Source organism: Papaver somniferum, chromosome 2 (genome assembly GCF_003573695.1).
Source record: "Papaver somniferum cultivar HN1 chromosome 2, ASM357369v1, whole genome shotgun sequence".
NCBI lineage: Eukaryota > Viridiplantae > Streptophyta > Magnoliopsida > Ranunculales > Papaveraceae > Papaver > Papaver somniferum.
This window is the reverse complement of record NC_039359.1, coordinates 6,976,728-6,994,984: the sequence shown is the minus strand read 5'-3', so window position 1 is coordinate 6,994,984 and position 18,257 is coordinate 6,976,728. Positions and strand designations below refer to the sequence as shown.

Genomic DNA, 18,257 nt, shown 5'->3' with positions numbered 1-18,257 from the left:
ACCTGATAAAATGAGAGAAATGGTCGATTCATATCACAACACTGTTCATTGTGAAGTACTACGGCTGTAGATAATTTATTCATAACAAAATAGAAGATAAAAATAAAAATAGAAAAAACTTTTCTCCGCTCGTCACGACAGACAGAGATGAGAGAGAGAGACAAGTCATTGTAGAAAGAAAGCCAAGAAAATAAAGAGAAAATGAGTAGAACTCAAAAAAAGAGAGAGAAAAACACCACCACCAACGACACTTGATATAAGAAGAAGGCAACTCAAGAAAAAGATAGAGAGATTACTTCTACTAGTAGTAGAAACAGCACAAGAGGAAAATCTCATTTTTTGATTCTCAATTCCATCACTGTTTTAGATCTCTCTCTTTCTTTCTTTACAGACTATACACACACGGACGGATAAGCAACAGCACAGACAAAACAAAAGAGAAAGAATCATTTCAGACACTTCAGAGGAGATACATCAGAAGAAAAACCAAACTACAATCAATCATCGATCTCTCTCTCTATGTATTGTATTGTTATTCACTTTTAAGACTACCCACCAAAAGAAGAAGAGCAAAATTGTTGTTGTTGTGGGGGGGGGGGGGGGGGGGGGGGGGGAAGAAGAAACTGGAGAGATGGGTTGTTGCCAATCGTCATTTTTAAGAGAAACCCATCCAGAAAAACTGCAGAAAAATCGAGGGTTATCATTAAATCCGTCTATAATAAACACTACAGGTGGTGATTCTGACCAAGGTGGTGTTGGTGGTGGTGTTGTTGGAGGTGCAACACCAGTGTTTTCTGAGTATTCTTTCACAGACCTTAAAGCTGCTACTAATAATTTCAGTTCAGATTATATAGTTTCAGAGAGTGGTGAAAAAGCCCCTAATCTTGTTTATAAGGGTCGTCTTCAAAATCGTCGTTGGATCGCTGTTAAGAAATTTACTAAGTTAGCTTGGCCTGATCCTAAACAATTTGTGGTAGGTGTTGCTCTTTCTTTCCGTTATCAATTTCCAATGCTTAATTATTGATTTAATTTGGGGTTTGTGTTCTTCAGGAAGAAGCATCTGGGGTTGGGAGGTTGAGACATAGAAGACTAGCTAATCTGATTGGGTACTGTTGTGATGGGGATGAGAGATTGCTTGTTGCTGAGTATATGCCTAATGATACCCTTGCAAAGCATTTATTTCACTGTAAGTTAAATTGCTCCTATTTTTATTGGTTATTAATGGCTATGGGGTTTCTTAGATTGGTATAAACTTTTAATAGAATCCATATATAGATTACTTTTAGGTGCTTATTAGATTAGATTGATTTTAATGTTTTGAGATACTTTTAGAGCTGCCCATGTTTAGCTTTTTTTGAGTTGCAAAAGAAAATGTTAGTAGTCTTTACGGAAGAAGAAAGAATCTGAGAAAAGTCTGGTAGAAAACTACAGCAATGTTTCACTATCAAAGTTGGCTGTCAATTATTTTTTGGCTCTATGTGGAATACATTTTCTCTTTAGGCTTTTCTGATTACTTTCTTAAGGTATTTATACTAATACCAGGTATAGTTTAGTGACTAGAGTGCAGTAAAAATTATTATGCAACGCAAGATTGTGGTGACATGGAGAAACCCTTTTCAAACTTAAAGATTCTCAATCCATTTGTAAATTTATATCTTGTAGTTAGGAAGGGATAGATGTTCTAATTGAATATAGTATTGAGAGAATATCCTTGAGAAGTAAGCTGAGTATAAGCCAGAATTCAAAACTAAAGAATTTGATTAGAATAAAAAGAGACAAAAGTCAAATTGTTTTTAGTGGCGTAAGGCAAATCTAACAATCCAAGAGGAAAATTAGTCTTAAATTGTCAAAGATCACTAGTCATCAATTCTCCAAGGTCAATGTTTTGTTTTATTTCCAGCGGCTAATCAATGCACTAGAGGAATATGATAGATAATGTACAAGGTCAATGAACTGTTCTTGTTCATTTGTTGTACGTGTTATCTTTTGGCTTAGAGGAGTGCATCAATTTCTTTGTCAGTTTGTTTTAGATTTTGACACCACTGCCCTAAAATCAACTTTATCGGCTCAAATGTTGTGCTGGCTATCTCCTTTTGGGACCATTACCTAGCAACTTTAAACCCGAATCTTTAAGAATGGCAGCCAATGAGTCTGAACATGCTTTCATTGTAACAAGTACATCACTCCAGTCCGTAACTTAATGTTCCCAATCAATTAACAAATCCAAAACATAAAAAAAGTGCAGTTGCTGTTTTGCCGAGTTTTTTCAACATTTAACCTTTAAGACATTGCATATGAGTGTGAAATAGTGTGCCAAAACTTAAACATATGAATTGCATAGTGGATCTTTAAAATGCATAGGTGCTTACTCTCCTTGTCACTCCAACCTTGCTTCTTCGGACACCCCGGGAACCTAGAGAGTCACTTATCATCTAGGAATGACTTCTCTTTTACTATTTGAATGATATGTATTGAAAAAGAGTCAGAATTATATTTTGCCAGGGGGGTAGAGTACAGGTTAATTCAACTGTGTAGTTGAACATAATTCAAAATCAATTACAATTCCGTGTTGATTTGACTTACACTTGTATCTGTTATTTAATCCAAGTTTGTCTTTTCTTGACAGGGGAAAGTCAAACTATTGAGTGGGCCATGCGTCTAAGAGTTGCTCTGTACATTGCTGAGGCCTTAGAGTATTGTAGTACCAAAGGGCATAAACTGTATCATGACCTGAATGCTTACCGGGTTCTCTTTGATGAGGTTTTGTTACTCATCCCTTTCGTCTAATTTAATGGTTACATGCTTCTTTTTTGTGATATGTATTGTCATTATTCTTCATATTTCTTGTTGGGAGATGGCAAAATAGTAATTGGTCACGTGGGATTTGAAAGTGTGGCTATCACCGAGCAATGTTGGTGCTGATTTTTTTTTGTTTTTGTAGGATGGCGATCCTCGGCTTTCTTGTTTTGGTCTTATGAAAAATAGCAGGGACGGGAAGAGTTACAGCACGAATCTTGCTTATACCCCTCCTGAGTATCTAAGGAACGGTATGTATTTCTTTCATCTGTCTTGGTTCTAAAGCATATTTTCTACAGTATTAATCTCTTATAGAAAGCATGTTCTCTTTTGAGATATCGGAGGTTTATGGCTCCTATAATTTGGAGCTTTGACATACAATATCAAGTCTGTCTATTACCTGCACACTTGTCATAATTATCTTTTCTGCAGGAAGGGTTACCCCTGAAAGTGTAATCTTCAGCTGTGGCACGATTCTCTTGGATCTTCTTAGTGGAAAGCATATCCCTCCAAGTCATGTGAGTACCTTGCATATTTAGAATGACTGTCGAAGCTAAAAAAACACTGATGTCTTATCTTTCTAGTCCTTTTATTGATTCAAGTTAGTTCTTGTTTGATATAGAAATCAGCTTGTCTATCTTGCATTTATGTGTCACGGTTTTGGTTGCTTTGCAGGCTCTTGATATGATACGTGGCAAAAACATCCTCCTCCTCATGGATTCACATTTAGAGGGAAAATTTTCAACAGAAGAGGCAACTGTGGTTGTTGGCCTTGCTTCTGAGTGTTTACAGTATGAACCTAGAGAGAGACCCAATTTGCAAAAGCTTGTCGAGATTTTGGAGCCACTTCAGCCAAAACCTGAAGTAAGCTCTTCCTTCTTTTTTTTCCCTCTCTATCGGCTCTTTATTCTCTCTCTATATAGCTGAGCTTAAAATTCAATTACTTGGCAAGCAGGTTCCATCTTATGTGATGCTAGGCATACCAAAGCAGGAGGAAGCCCCTGCAACCCCCCAACATCCGCTCTCCCCAATGGGTGAGGCATGTCAACGTATGGATCTAACGGCTATCCATCAGATTTTGGTGACGTCACACTACAGAGACGATGAAGGAACTAATGAGGTAAATTTTTGTTCAGAACGAATCCTTCACAATTTACAGACGTAGCAAGCTATAAGAGATTTTCTGGATGTGGGTTTATTCAGTTATCTTTCCAAGAGTGGACACAACAAATGAGAGATATGTTGGAAGCAAGGAAGCGTGGGGACTTCGCCTTCCGTGACAAAGATTTTAAAACTGCTATAGACTGTTACTCTCAGGTATTTCATTGAATGTTTTTAATCCTTCTTTAAATCTGTATGACACTGCGCCTTAAATTGAGGAGGGCATTATTTTCCTTGTGGTTTTAAAGTTTTGTTTGCTTTTTGCAGTTTATTGATGTGGGGACGATGGTTTCACCGACCGTTTATGCAAGACGTAGTCTCTGCCATCTCCTCAGCGACCAGCCAGATGCAGCTCTCCGGGATGCTATGCAAGCACAATGTGTATACCCTGATTGGCCCACAGCTTTCTATATGCAGGCAGTTGCCTTGGCTAAACTGAACATGGACAAGGATGCAGCAGACATGTTGAATGAGGCTGCTGGACTAGAAGAAAAGAGGCAACGAAGATAATCACAATTCATATGAATCAGTTGCAGCTAATAATGTAATCACCATGCATTATCTATTATCATTGATACAGAAAACACACTCAAAATCTGTAATTTATATGGGAATTGGCTTCAATGAGAAAATTGTATTATATTGCGAGGAAACACCTGTTTCTTTTTTTTTTCTTTACATCTATGTATGTGCTTCATTATTTACCTTCCTCTCTTTCATGTCAGAATCTTACTAGAAAATTACACAAGAAAATTACAGTACAAATTTGGATATAGAACCAGCTGGGCGCCTTGTAATTTAGGAAACGTAAAGTTCAGCTTGGCCATCATTAAAGAGGCTCATGAACTCTTCTCCATCGACAGTCTCTTTCTCAATGAGGAGCTGTGCAAGTTTATGAAGAATGTCAATATGGGTATTAATGATCTGGGTGGCTCTTGTATACGCCTTCTCCACTAGCTCTCTCACCTCAGCATCCACTATGTCAGCGGTAGCCATGGAATAATCTTTTTGGGATGACATCTGCAAAGAAGATCAGGTGCAGCAGAATCACTTTTTTGGAACAAGAATGAGAACTGTATACGGAAGTAAAATTCTTTTTGTTTCTGTTTACTGATCGGATTGATATAGAGAAAGTTAAGAAAGTACTAAATTACCGATTGTCCCAAGAAGGGATTTCCACCGCCCCCACCGATGGCGATTTGCCCAATCTTTTTGCTGAAGCCAAATCTTTCAACCATCTGTCTTGCAACCCGAGAAACCTGCATAAAGTCGTTTGATGCTCCGGTTGTTACATTCTCCGTCCCAAATATTACCTCCTCAGCTACCCTGCAAAGATATTTCACACATAATGGTAGAGTAGAAAACCTCCATTTACCATATTTAAATGTTTCAAATATATATCTTCTACTCTGTTCCCTACCAAAGCAAAAACTATTTCTCAGAGCTTCATTTAGGTACTCTGTTCCCTACCAAAGCAAAAACTATTTCTCAGAGCTTCATTTAGGTCCTCTAACGATCAGTCCAGTATATCTAGGTTCTTTATTTCATTTATGACACATTATGTATGAAGCCAAGGGGCAGAGCAGGTCTGCCAGTCACTGAGAGAAAAAAATTCTTCACTGAAAGTACTACTTATGTAATAAACAAAACGGCTGCGAGTAAGAAACAAAATACCTTCCACCAAGGGCAACAGCCATCTGATTCTCGAGGTAGCTTCTGCTGTATAGGCCGGACTCTAGCCTCTCTTCACTTGGGGCGAAAAAGGTGAGACCTCCAGCTTGGCCACGAGGGATGATAGAGATTTTGGCAACAGGATCATATTCGGGCATGAGAGCACCAACCAGTGCATGCCCAGCCTCTGCAAATTGTTCAAACTATTTTTAGAGAAGAAACCAATTTATCTGAAGACCAAGGTGGCACCAGAAAAGGGGACAATAAGGGAGTTTCTTATGAGAGTGAATGGTCATTGCTTTTGCGAATCGCCAAGGGTATACAAAGTATTCAAAGTTAGTAAGCACACAACAAAGAAATGGTAAATTTACCATGATAAGCTACTAATTTCTTCTTCTCTTCCGAGACTACTGCATTCTTTTTCTCAGGACCAGCTATAATCCTTTCAAGGGCATCTGATATCTCATCCTTGCTGATTTGCTTGAGATCTCGCCTGGCTGCTAAAATAGCAGCTTCATTCATCAGGTTTTGCAAATCAGCTCCAGTAAAACCAGGTGTTCTCCTTGCAATCTTATCGAAGTCCACATCCTTTGCAAGTGACTTGCCTCTAGAGTGAACCTGTTACACTGGAGGGAGTCAACGCAAAAACAACAAAGAATGAAGAAGTGCAAGTACTTTCAATACCTTAACTGCAGATCAGATTGAGGAGGATCCAGTAAACTAAAATTTTCCAAGCCACAATTGAAATCAATTATGGGGAATTGAAATGGTGTATCATTGTATAGTCAAATATATGTTATGATAAATGGTGCAAGCATTTATTCCATATTAAATGCATCTGGTTCGAACAAGAAACCACTTGAGTCCATTACAACGGACTAGTTATTCTGATCTGCCGCTAAATGCAAGGATCATCAAGATATAAAAAATGAAATGATACAACTTACAAGCTGGTTGTTCTGGTCCAAACTTTTACAGTTTATTCAGAGTTTTCTATTTCTTAGGAACAAACTTAAAAAACAAGGTACAGACCGTTTCATAGTAATGCATATTAACTATCTCAGCACCCTAAATTCAACACACTCCAAAATCAGCTTTGCAGTTTTTGTAACTGCAATCTAACCCTAAAAGTACAGCACCTGACCTGGTCATATCTTAGTCATAGAGTTCTTTGTATTTGGACCAATTGAAGAGTTATCTTTAGTTATTACTATGAGCTGAAGTTTCAAACTCAAAAGCTAAACTACACATTATGAAGTTATCTTGAACATACCTGAAGAATCTTAACTCTACCAGCAACATCAGGTCTATCGACAGTGACCTGTCTATCAAATCTTCCAGGTCTTAACAATGCAGCATCAAGAACATCCGGTCTGTTAGTGGCCGCCAAAATGATAACTCCAGTATTCCCCGAAAATCCATCCATTTCTGTCAAAAGTTGATTTATAGTTTGTTCTCTCTCATCATTTCCACCTCCCATTCCAGCACCTCTTTGCCTACCCACGGCATCAATTTCATCAATAAACACAATACAAGGTGCTTTTGCCTTTGCTTTGTCAAACAAATCTCGAACTCTAGATGCTCCAACACCAACAAACAATTCAACAAACTCAGAAGCTGCACATGAAAAAAATGGAACACCAGCTTCACCAGCAACAGCTCTAGCCAAAAGTGTTTTCCCAGTTCCTGGTGGACCAACTAATAAACAACCTTTTGGAATCTTGGCGCCTAAAGCTGTATATTTATCAGGGCTTCTCAGGAAATCAACAACCTCTTGTAATTCCAATTTTGCTTGATCAGCTCCTGCAACATCAGCAAATGTAACCCCAGTTTCTGGAACTTCTTGGAATTTAGATTTTGATCTTCCAAAATCCATGGGTCCTCCTAATCCACCTGGTCCTCCAGGACCACCTTGAGATCTACGGAACAGTAGGAATAAACCAGCAAATGCAAGAACAGGAAAGATAAGATTTCCAATTAAATTAAATAACCCACCACCAGAATCACCTTCAGAGACTGAAATATCAACACCATTTGAAGCAAGAATATCAATAAGGTCTGGATCATTTAGGATTGTGACAAAAGCTCTTCTACCATCTACTGCTGTAAGTTGAAGAGTATCGCCTTCTTTACTAAACCTAACTCTTTCGACTTTACCCTTTTTGACTGCATTAAGAAATTCACTATACCTCCATTGATTACCATCTGGAATGTCTTGTGTATTTGACACTTTTGGTGCTGTTTGAAAAATGTTTTGAGGAAGGAGTGAAGATTGAGAAATGGGTTTAATGGCTTCAGCTTGAATTACAGTTGGAGGTGAAGATTGGGGATTATTATCAATGGCTATTGCAGAAGGTGTATTTTGTGATATTGAGAATAGAATTGCAGCTATTGCTGCTTGTGAATGAAGGGTTTTAATTGGTTTTTTATTTAGAATTGATTGGCAGATAAAAGATTTTCTTTTTGATAGAGGAAGAGATGGTGGTTTTGATGTTTTTAGAGTTGGTAATGATAAACTGAGTTGAGTACCAATGAAAGTTGATGATAGTATTGGAATAGTTGCTGAAGTTGAAGCCATACTTTCTCTTGAATTCAATCTATACAAGCTGTATACTGGTTATTAGGTAGTGAGGAGGATATAAGGAGCAGAAGAATGGAGGAAAGAAACGGAGTTTTAGATTATAGTTTTTTGAACAAAAAAGTTAAGAAAAGTTTGATTAGTAAAATTTGATAAGGGTTTATTTTACAGGGAATTTGTGAAATTTTTGTGTTAAGCTCTGGTTCTACGTGGTTTAATTTCTATCCGAATAATTATTTTTAAATACCCGAAAGTTCTAGTGAGCAAGGAAAAGACTGAGAATCAGATAATAATGCCAAACGAGACTGGGACGACCGTGAGGTGGAGAAAATCTGATCACAAGTTTCTTACTTTCTCCATGACGATGAAGTCCTCGTGAGATTCCTTAATAACTGATGGAATTTGGATCTTGGAGTTTCACAAGCAAGTGAGTCTGACAACGAGTCGTAGGGGTGAGCATTTCTCCCATGATGGGCGGATTTAACGGGGACCAATCATGTTTTTGCGGATGGATGTCCGGACCAGTCGTTAATGGATTGAACGCGGATGGAGATTGTGAAATCTAATGGATGGCGGATCGGGTCTGGATGCAACCTTGAAAATTCGTTGGGCATCCATATCCGCTAAATTAAAGGCATTTATATAGTTTTAGAAAATACGATGGATAAACTAGGAAATTTTAATGTGTTTGCTTGGGGTGTTGTCCATGACACTTATATATTTGTATACGCATATAGAATATGTATAGGTTCTATAAGAAGTCACTTATGTTGACTTTATTTCTTTAGTATAAATCTTAATAACTAAAAGAAATCAATTGGATTATCCATATCCAATCCGTCCATCCGTGCATCTATTGGATGAGAATCCGTTGGATATTGGATTGGATGCTAAATTTGTAATCCGTAGTGTATTGGATTGGATGCGGATGAGGTGAAAATCGGTCCATACCGGCCCATGCTTACCCCTAACGAGATGTTGTACAAATTATACACCCACGTTTCATGCCCAGCAGCCCAGGTTCCTCATCTCGAAAAGAACGATTTTTTGGGGACTATCAAAAAAGGTGGGGGACTACTCTCAAGTTTTTGGGGTGGATATTGGTAGTATTTTTCAATCACCCCTTATCTGATCTTTTTTAAATACCTACTTTACCCTTGATGATAAACTTAGTTAGTGTGATGATTGATTAGTCTTAGTGTAATTAGTGAGTTATATTTGTGAGATTGTTTTGTTATAACATTATTATTGAGAGATAAGAAGAAGAAGAAGAAGAAGAAGAAGAAGGAAATATGAAGAAGAAGATGGGTGAACCCAAAAAATCTTTTTTTGAGTTTAGTAATTATGATTTGAATGATTCATGTGCTGATACCTCATCCTCAGAATCAGAACCCCCTTCACCTCATAATGTATTTTTCAACACTTCTAATGATCTGGAAATGAGTTATTTGTTAGATAATGAAAGCTTTTTGCCCCAAACTCAACCTAACCAAACATATGATGGATTTTATCATCCATAACCTGAAGATGAAGCTATGGGTACTCAGGTATGCCTCGTATTTAGTTAATGTAGGTTGAATTGTGCAAAAATTTGGCCAAACTCAAAATTTCTGGAAAAATTCGGTTAGGTCAACCTAGTTCGGTTACCAAATTTAGCTTGCGAGGTAACCAAACTGTTCTTAATGTGTAGTTCGGTTACTAAATTTAGCACAAGCAGGTAACCGAATTACATGTTAATGGTGTTTTTTTAGAGTTCGGTTATGTAATCCCCAGAACATGTAACCGAACTATTTTTATAGAGTTTATGCATAGTTCGGTTTAGTCGATATCAATACCAAGTTACCGAAATTTTTGTTCGGTTATGTCGCAGAATATATGTATATTCGTTTCTAACCGAACCCATGACTTCGGTTTAATCGAGTTTTTCAGTTTCATGGCCGAACTTTCACATAGAAAATCTAAATACAAAATTCGGTAAGGCCCAAATATATTTCTGGAAACTGCATAACCGAACTTTTAGTTCGGTAGGGTCGATAAAAAAATTAGATTACCGAACTTTAAGTGTTAAATGTTTATGGTATTGACGTTGTGCTGTTACTTGTAGGTTCCATGTGATCCAATTGAACCAATGGAAAACCAAACTTCCCCGGTTGGTATTTTGTACGATGACACATCCCATCACTACATGAATGACTTGGTATTCACAACTCCGGAAGATGCAAAGAGTTGGGCTAGACAACATGCACAAAAATACATGTGCGTATTAGTATTGAATGGGAGAGAAAGCAAAACTCGCTTTGAAATGGTTTGTGAGAGAAGCGGTGATCCCAAGAAAATCCACAAGAGGAAGGGTTATGTTTATAAAGGAAAGACAAATAGGAAGAACAAAACTTTCTCAAAGGAAAGACAAATTATGAGGGGGAATGTGTGAGTATCTTTTGCTAGGCGGCTTCAGTTTCCTTTTCTCTTTAGAAAGAACAATTTCTTGCTCTTATTCATCCTCTTCTTCCTCATCTTCATCATCTTCATCCTCTTCTTCTCCTCTTCCTCCTCTCCATCGTCTTTCTCCTCTCCTTCGTCTTCCTCCTCTTGTCCTTCTCCTTCTCTGCCGGATCCTAGTTCTTCTTCCTCTACATTTTCAACGTCTTCTCTTTGTTGTTCAACCTCTTCATCATCATTCACTTCTTTATCATCATTCTCAATTGCATTCTCCATCACCTCTTCATTGACATCTTGAATTACATCACGAACATTCTCTTGGTTCACTTCCGGTAACAAGCCCCCTCCATGTTTAGCATATGTGGCACCAGGCTTTCGGAAATCTAAATGTTTTGCTCCACGAGGGGTGGGAGTTTTCAAATCCTCATCTAGTTGTTGTCTCAATCTTTTTCCTTTATTCCTGAAGAACAAAAACCAAAGTATTAGCTAAACATGAGAAAATATTGTGTTATCAAATGAAATATAACTAAAGAATAAATTTAACGCAACACTCGAAGTTAACAGTCCATAGTTCGGTTACCTGAAAAAAACTGCGAGGAAGCCGAACTAAATATTTCAAAAGTTCGGTTAGCCAAAAAAGTTAACGAGAAAACCGAACTCATTTTTAACTTTTGAAAAATTGAGTTCGATTATGAGGGTTTTTTATGCGAGCACACCGAACTAACTACTTCAAAAGTTCGGTTACCAAGAGAAATTATCGACAAAACAGAACTCATTCTTTCAAAAGAAAATTGAGTTCGGTTACGAGAGATTTTTTTGCGAGCACACCGAACTAACTATTTCAAAAGTTCGGTTACCAAGAGAAATTATCGACAAAACGGAACTCATTCTTTCAAAGGAAAAATTGAGTTCGGTTACGAGAGATTTTTTTGCAAGCATATCGAACTCTATAGTTCGGTGAACAGATATCAGTCTATTTTTTGCGAGCACACCGAACTGTTCTTATTTTTAGGAGTTCGGTTAGCAATTCTAGGGTTACACACAAATTTCTCCTAGCCGAATTATCTATCGTAACTACCATTTTCAATGGGTTTTAATAATTTCTATTGATTTCTTCAACAAATAACGAATTGAAAAGAATGTGTATGAAAGAAATTACCCACGGATTTGCATTTCACATGAATCAGACTTATTTGTTGCGGTTGTATGATTGATTTTGCTTATCAACGGTGCTTCAAGTTCTTTAAATTTTAGCAATTCTTTTGGGAGATTCATTATATGTGGGAGTCCCGGACTCAATCCTGGAAGTCTGGGTGTTTGCTTGCTTATGAAGATTGATTAATCGACGATGAAATTTTTTCGAATCGACGATTAAAGTCGATGTTGACGAAGAAGAGGAAAAGAGGAGAAGAAGAAGAATATGAAGAAGAAAAGAAAACAAAATGAAACTGATTTTGTTTCTTTTAGTTTAGGTTTTATATAGTGGGCTAGATTAGTGGGTAGTGGGTTATTAGGGTTAGTTATAATTTTAATTAGAATAATAAGGGCAGATTAGTCTTCCCTAATCTTTTAGGACACCCCTTATAATGTAGGGTGGAAATTTGTAACACAAAGTAGTCCCCCATCTTTTTTGAGTAGTGCCCAAAAAATCGTTCCTCGAAAAGTTCCCTTCTGGTCTACTTGTGGTGGTGGCCCATTACGGCCTACACACATTTTCTTTACTTTACTGATGCTGTATTTTTCTTATCTTCTCACAGTTATATATGGGAAATTTTAATGTTGTAATTATAAAGACCGGATTATCAAATGTCTTTAGGGCAAGTGGTGGATTAGGACAAGTGGTGGATCAGATGGAAAACAAGTTCTACGTGGATGGTATAACTGACATGAGAAGAAATCAGATTGCTGCCGAGTTTCATATGCCACTTTTAGATTTTCCTGATAAGTATTTGAGGGTAGTATTGAAGCTTGGAGGTGTTAAAACTTGTCATGTGTTGGGTTTTATGGAGATGATGCCGAACAAGTTTGCCACTTTGAAGGAAAGGTTGTTAGCATTTCAAGACAGTTCAATATTCTTAAGTCAGTTTTAGATAGTATTCCGGTATACAATATGACAATTTATAAGTGGTCAATGAGTGTGGTTAAGACTTGTGGAACGAGAATCGAGAATTTTCTTTGCTCTGGGGATATTTCAGTTAGGAAATCGGTGACTCTGAGATGTATAAGAGCATTGCTCGGTAGAACTCACAAGTGTTGCTATCTTAAGCTTGTTGACAAATTTAGTTGTCAAAACTATATATTGATTTCTAGTCTACAACTAGTTAAGTCTCAGACTAGGATAGAAAGGTAGTTGGGAAATAGTGGATCACAACAGTCATCAATCATCATTGCGTTCTATCATTTGAAGGCGAAGATCAACCGAAGCCTTTGGAGAACTTCATCAACAAAAGGTAAGTGAAGACTGAACCACCTATATCTCAAGTTATATTCACTTTTCTATCATTTGAGACGACGTCGCATAACTAATTAGACTATTATACATAGACAAGAATTTCGAGTCAAGTTTATCTTGATAATTAATTCTCGAAATATAATAACTAAGCTTAATGAACATTTATTCACATTTGATTAATTTCGGTGAAGGACAATTTATTGTTCAGAATCAAAATCATGATTCAAGTTTATCATTAGGAAATAGCCTGGAACAGTGATATGTGTCATTGATGTTATTCAAGAATGTTTTGCATCAATTTAGAGAGAAATATATAACTACTATAGATTCAGATACAAGACAGTGGTATCAGTCTTACAAACTGAGAAAATTGTTATATGTCTGAACCCGTGTTACATGTACTCGTACACGTAGCAGAGTAGCTATATATATATATCGACTTACAGATTTGTGGTATACATATTTTTTTTTAAATCATATGAAAATCTGGTTGACTCGTGAACCGTATCGGTATGCATACTTGTATGCAAACCATTTTTGAACTACGGTTACGGAACCAGGTTTGTTTCCAAACTGGTATGCAACTGAAACAGTTCTGTGTTCCTAAACTCGGTTGTGTTTCCAAACCGGTACAAAAACCGATTTAGTTATGTATACTCCAGAACCGACGACAGTGTTAAGTTTTCCAAAACGTACTTCAACTTAAAAAGTTCTGTTAACTCCGGAACTCGGTTTGGTTAAATGTTTACAAACCGGTACGCGAACTGTAACTAAACCTATTCACGAACGACAATGGTATTTGTACCTTGTACACCTACTAACCATGTAAATTATATTTTCAAGTGCGTTAAAATTATTTCTACGAGATAATTAGCATTCGATTAATTCTCTAGAACACTAGACTTATTTGATCACATGATTGTGACTCAGATTTAATGTCTTATGTGTAAATAAAAATGAAGATTAAGCTTTCAAGTTCAAACCGGATGATTTCGGATAACCATGTTGAACAAAGTCTTTGTACACGGTTCGATTACGTTTTTACCTAACTAGAGTGTATATCTTTTTTATATGAATCATACTCAAAGATCATCTAATGGTGGATATTGTTTGCTTGGTTCCAAATCTATCTTAGCTTAAACCTAAAGCAACTTATGCTTTGAATGTTTATAAAAGAGGAATTTCAAGCAACTGGGATCTTTGAATCCCGATACTACTTTTTGGTGTGTCCTAGTTGTATCTAGATTTGTCCTCTTCCTAACCCTTTTAGGGTTTAGCGACTACAAAGTCTTCATAGGCATTCATGAAGCCATGTCCAGTTATATTTCCTTGATAACTCGTGTGTATTCTGATCCTGTTCGATTGTTAATTTATCACTTGAACAATATTGATAGAAATCACAAAGTTCTCTTCGTCTCAAACTTTGTGCTTCAATAATTTTTATACTTGTAAGGTGATTAATAATCTAGACTTCACTTCGGGTTGCATAAGTCCGGATTTTGAGGTTAGCTAGACTTTATCTATTGCTATCGATTTCCACACCTTTGATCAAACTATTTGATTGTAAAAGGAAATGATATATAGGCTTAATCTGTGGGAGGCAGATTTGGTTTAAAGTCTTCAATTGAGTTGAAGCAACTCTTAGTTTGTGTGACATCGTCTAAGAGAATCAATTGCGTGAAGTCCTGCTGGGATTCAAGAGGCGTAAGGAGCGCGACTATACCTTAATCAGTAGGATATCTTTTAGACTCAATTACATTCCAGTTCGAAGTTAATTGGTAGTAATCTAGTGTCTGTAGCGGCTTAATACAATTTGGTGTTCAATCTGGACTAGGCCCCGGGGTTTTTCTTCATTTGCGCGCAGTTTCCTTGTTAACAAAACTTCTGGTGTCTGTGTTGTTTATTTTTCCGCATTATATTGTTTATCTTTATAATTGAAATATCACATGTTGTGTGTTGATCAATCATAGTAGATACATCCGACCTAGTTTATTGGATACTACTTGATTGATTCTTATACATTGGTATTTGGTACCGTCCAATTTATATCTTTGTGGTTAGGTTCACGGATTTGATTCTGTAATCGTTCTAATCGCAAGAGAGGGATATAACTCTAGATATTATTCCTTGATTGACTTTAAATCTCGGAGTTGTATTGAGTTTGTCCATACAGATTGTCTAAGAAAAACGTGGTGGTGTATTTTGGTACCCCCGCGTTTTCAAGATGGAATAGTTAAAAGACGAGGGTACCCAAATATACCTCAATCTAAAACATTTCCACCTATAAGTCCTTTCTCCGAAAGTGATTGTCTATGGACTGAGTTGAGCCAATACAACTAATCGGTTAACACTTCGTGTGATCGTCTATGGATACGTGATCGAGACAATACGACAACAAGATAACTTGTGTGGTTGACTATGTATATAAGATCGAGACAATACAACAACGAAGTATGTTTACTTGATAAAAGGTTCGAACTTAACCAAACACAATAGGAATTAATGTTTGTGTATTTTACTTCTAATTGTAATAAAATAATTATAATTGCGGAAATAGAAAAGTAAAAGACACAGCAAGATTTTGTTAACGAGGAAACCGCAAATGCGAAAAAAACCCGGGACCTTGTCCAGAATTGAATACTCTTAGGATTAAGCCGCTATATAAAATCTAAACCAACTTCGTATAGTTGAGACCAAACAACTAAACCTATAGTTCACCTAGTTCCGTATGTATCCCTACGCCTCCAACTTGCAATAAGTCACGCACTTGGAACAATTCCTTTGGTTCGTATTCCAAACAGTAAAGGAACAACAAATCTGTTCGGTAGCAACTCTTTTCAACCAAGTGATATGAGTTCGACAAAAGGCTCTTCTGTTTATCCCAATAAACTCCTTTGTCAGGTCCTTAGATCTATCTAATAACAATTACCAAAGTAATTGCCAAGATTTTGCAATCAATACTTTGAATCACAAAGAATTGTATTGATGCCGATCTACTCAACTAATCAGTCAAATATATCACAAAGATAAACCGATTATAGTTGGATCCATTTCAGCCGAAACAAGTATTGTTCACACCAAAGATTATGAACCCAAATCAGAAATCTTATTCGTCTTCAAATATTCTTGTATCTTCAATAAACACCTGCACACAATCAACTTGAATCTCTTGTGATGAATCACACACGGAACATAGTCTGTTAACAATGGATTATGACAAGACGAATTTAGAACCACAAAAAGTCTAAAGATCCCCGTCGAAACTTCGATCTAGTTTGAGTGAATCTTATATCAAAAGAAAAGATTCTCAAGCATAAACGAACTAGGTGAAATCAAAGTTCAACAACCGTTAGTCAATAAAATCAATCGAAAACTAATAATAAACCGCAATTATCTATTTTCCCACCAACGGTACTAATAGAGCTTCTCAATCCCAAAGAGGTCTTTAAACCGAGCGTCTGTAAGAGATTTCGCCTAATTAGGTTACTTTCCTCTCCGAATAGGCGGCTCCACCAGTAACAACACAACTAGATAGTTTTGCTGGCTCTGCGGATTAGTTTGCTTGAAAAGAAAACTTCAATATTTATAGACCAAGGAAGTTTGGACACCAAGGAATTCCCAAAACCGAAAATATTCTCAAGATACGCAATATATTTCCAAATTCGGTTTCCATAATTCCTAGAAATTCTTTGTCCAAATATTGACCGAAATCTCTTAGAAAATCTCCAACTAGTAAATGCACATTACTAATTTTTATTTTTCTAAAGATATGCAAAACTAAAAACATTAATTAAAAGATTCTTAATTTATTTCGATCTGGGATTCTGCTTTAGCTATTAAGGAATATCTTTGAACAATAAAAGATAAACGTTACTGCACATGTTCAAAGTATGTTGACATATTTACTTTGTAAGTCCTTTTTCATACTTACAATATTGAAACCGAATTTCCACACTTCCAAACAAGTTCAGAATTGGCTCATCTGACTTCCAAGAACTATGTGACTGATTATCCTATTAAATCACCAAACATGGGTTTCACGGTTATACCAAAACAAGTTTCGGTTCTACCTCCATGGAGGTACTAGAATTAGTCACGCTAGTTACCAAAACTTGGTTGACTAGGTACTAGGATCGGTTCCCACATATATATAGTATCTAACTTGTATTTGGTGCACATGTCCATAAGATCGGTTCCCAATAACTAAAAACGTGTTGCACATGTTCATAGGATCGGTTCCCAATAACTAGAAACTTGTTGCACCTCTTACAAGGATCAATTCCCTTTTTGTGATCGGTTGCACCTCTACTATGATCGGTTCCCCAATGACTAGAGTTGGTCATACCAATTACAACAAATCGATCATACCATCTCAGGTGATTACTTAAGATCGGTTTCACTAATAAAAGTCATACCAATACAAAAGTCAGGCCTTGTGGATAGTTTTACCAAGAACATAAGCAAGTCATGAGCGGTTATACTAAACATACATATTGGTAATTAAAAAGATTTACAATGAATAACAATACCAATAAACCTAGTGATTTCCCTTTCGATTCATAAACAAGTTTATGAATTGTACTTCCTTTAAACGAATGTAAAACATTGTTTCCTATGACGAAATCTTCACCTCATACCCATACATAATCACAATAGCATTCAAACGATTATGTCGATGTCTTATATACGAAGTTCAAAAGATAAGCGTTATACTTCGTATTGTATTCCTTAATACTACGTCTAACTAGAGTATAATCATTCATAGCTTCGCAGTTATGTTTTTAAAATGCATGACCTGAAATATATGTTCGGGAATGAAACAGTTCAAGTCAAATATTACTAACCTCAAGTGGAAGGATGATGTCGTCGTCGTAGCTCCTTATTTCTTCACATTCTTCAAGTCTTCACGTAATACTTGTAATGTCTCGTATCCTAATACTTTCAAGCTAACCTATACGAAGTTGACTCTAGCATATAATCAAGCGACTCTTTAAATGAGTTTTGATTCACTAAAATATGACAACCAAACTTGACATACCAAACCTTGGTGGGTTCAACCGAGATATGCTCTAACAATCTCCCCTTTGTCAATTTTACTGACAAAAATCTTACATCATATGGATAAACAAATTACAAGAATTCATTACACATACACTTGAT

General features: G+C 36.6%; 2 protein-coding genes and 1 long non-coding RNA gene across 3 annotated transcripts; 2 read left to right on the top strand and 1 right to left on the bottom strand.

Annotated features, from left to right (window-relative positions):
* The first annotated feature begins 594 nt into the window (after positions 1-594).
* Positions 595-4,605, top strand: LOC113346782 (serine/threonine-protein kinase BSK1-like). The gene is made up of 9 exons (XM_026590288.1): positions 595-973; positions 1,051-1,186; positions 2,627-2,760; positions 2,942-3,047; positions 3,229-3,314; positions 3,472-3,660; positions 3,752-3,916; positions 4,000-4,113; positions 4,225-4,605. Exons 1-9 carry the CDS (start codon positions 632-634, stop codon positions 4,465-4,467), a joined length of 1,515 nt encoding a protein of 504 aa, XP_026446073.1. The 5' UTR covers positions 595-631; the 3' UTR covers positions 4,468-4,605.
* Positions 4,572-8,427, bottom strand: LOC113346780 (ATP-dependent zinc metalloprotease FTSH, chloroplastic-like). The gene is made up of 5 exons (XM_026590287.1): positions 6,902-8,427; positions 6,000-6,246; positions 5,632-5,815; positions 5,112-5,283; positions 4,572-4,977 (listed from the first exon to the last, which is right to left on the bottom strand). The coding sequence occupies exons 1-5, from the start codon at positions 8,204-8,206 to the stop codon at positions 4,756-4,758; spliced, it is 2,130 nt and encodes a 709-aa protein (XP_026446072.1). The 5' UTR covers positions 8,207-8,427; the 3' UTR covers positions 4,572-4,755.
* Positions 5,155-5,710, top strand: LOC113346783. Its single transcript, XR_003358619.1, has 2 exons — positions 5,155-5,411; positions 5,462-5,710. It is a non-coding gene; the product is annotated as an uncharacterized LOC113346783 (long non-coding RNA).
* Positions 8,428-18,257: the final 9,830 nt, after the last annotated feature.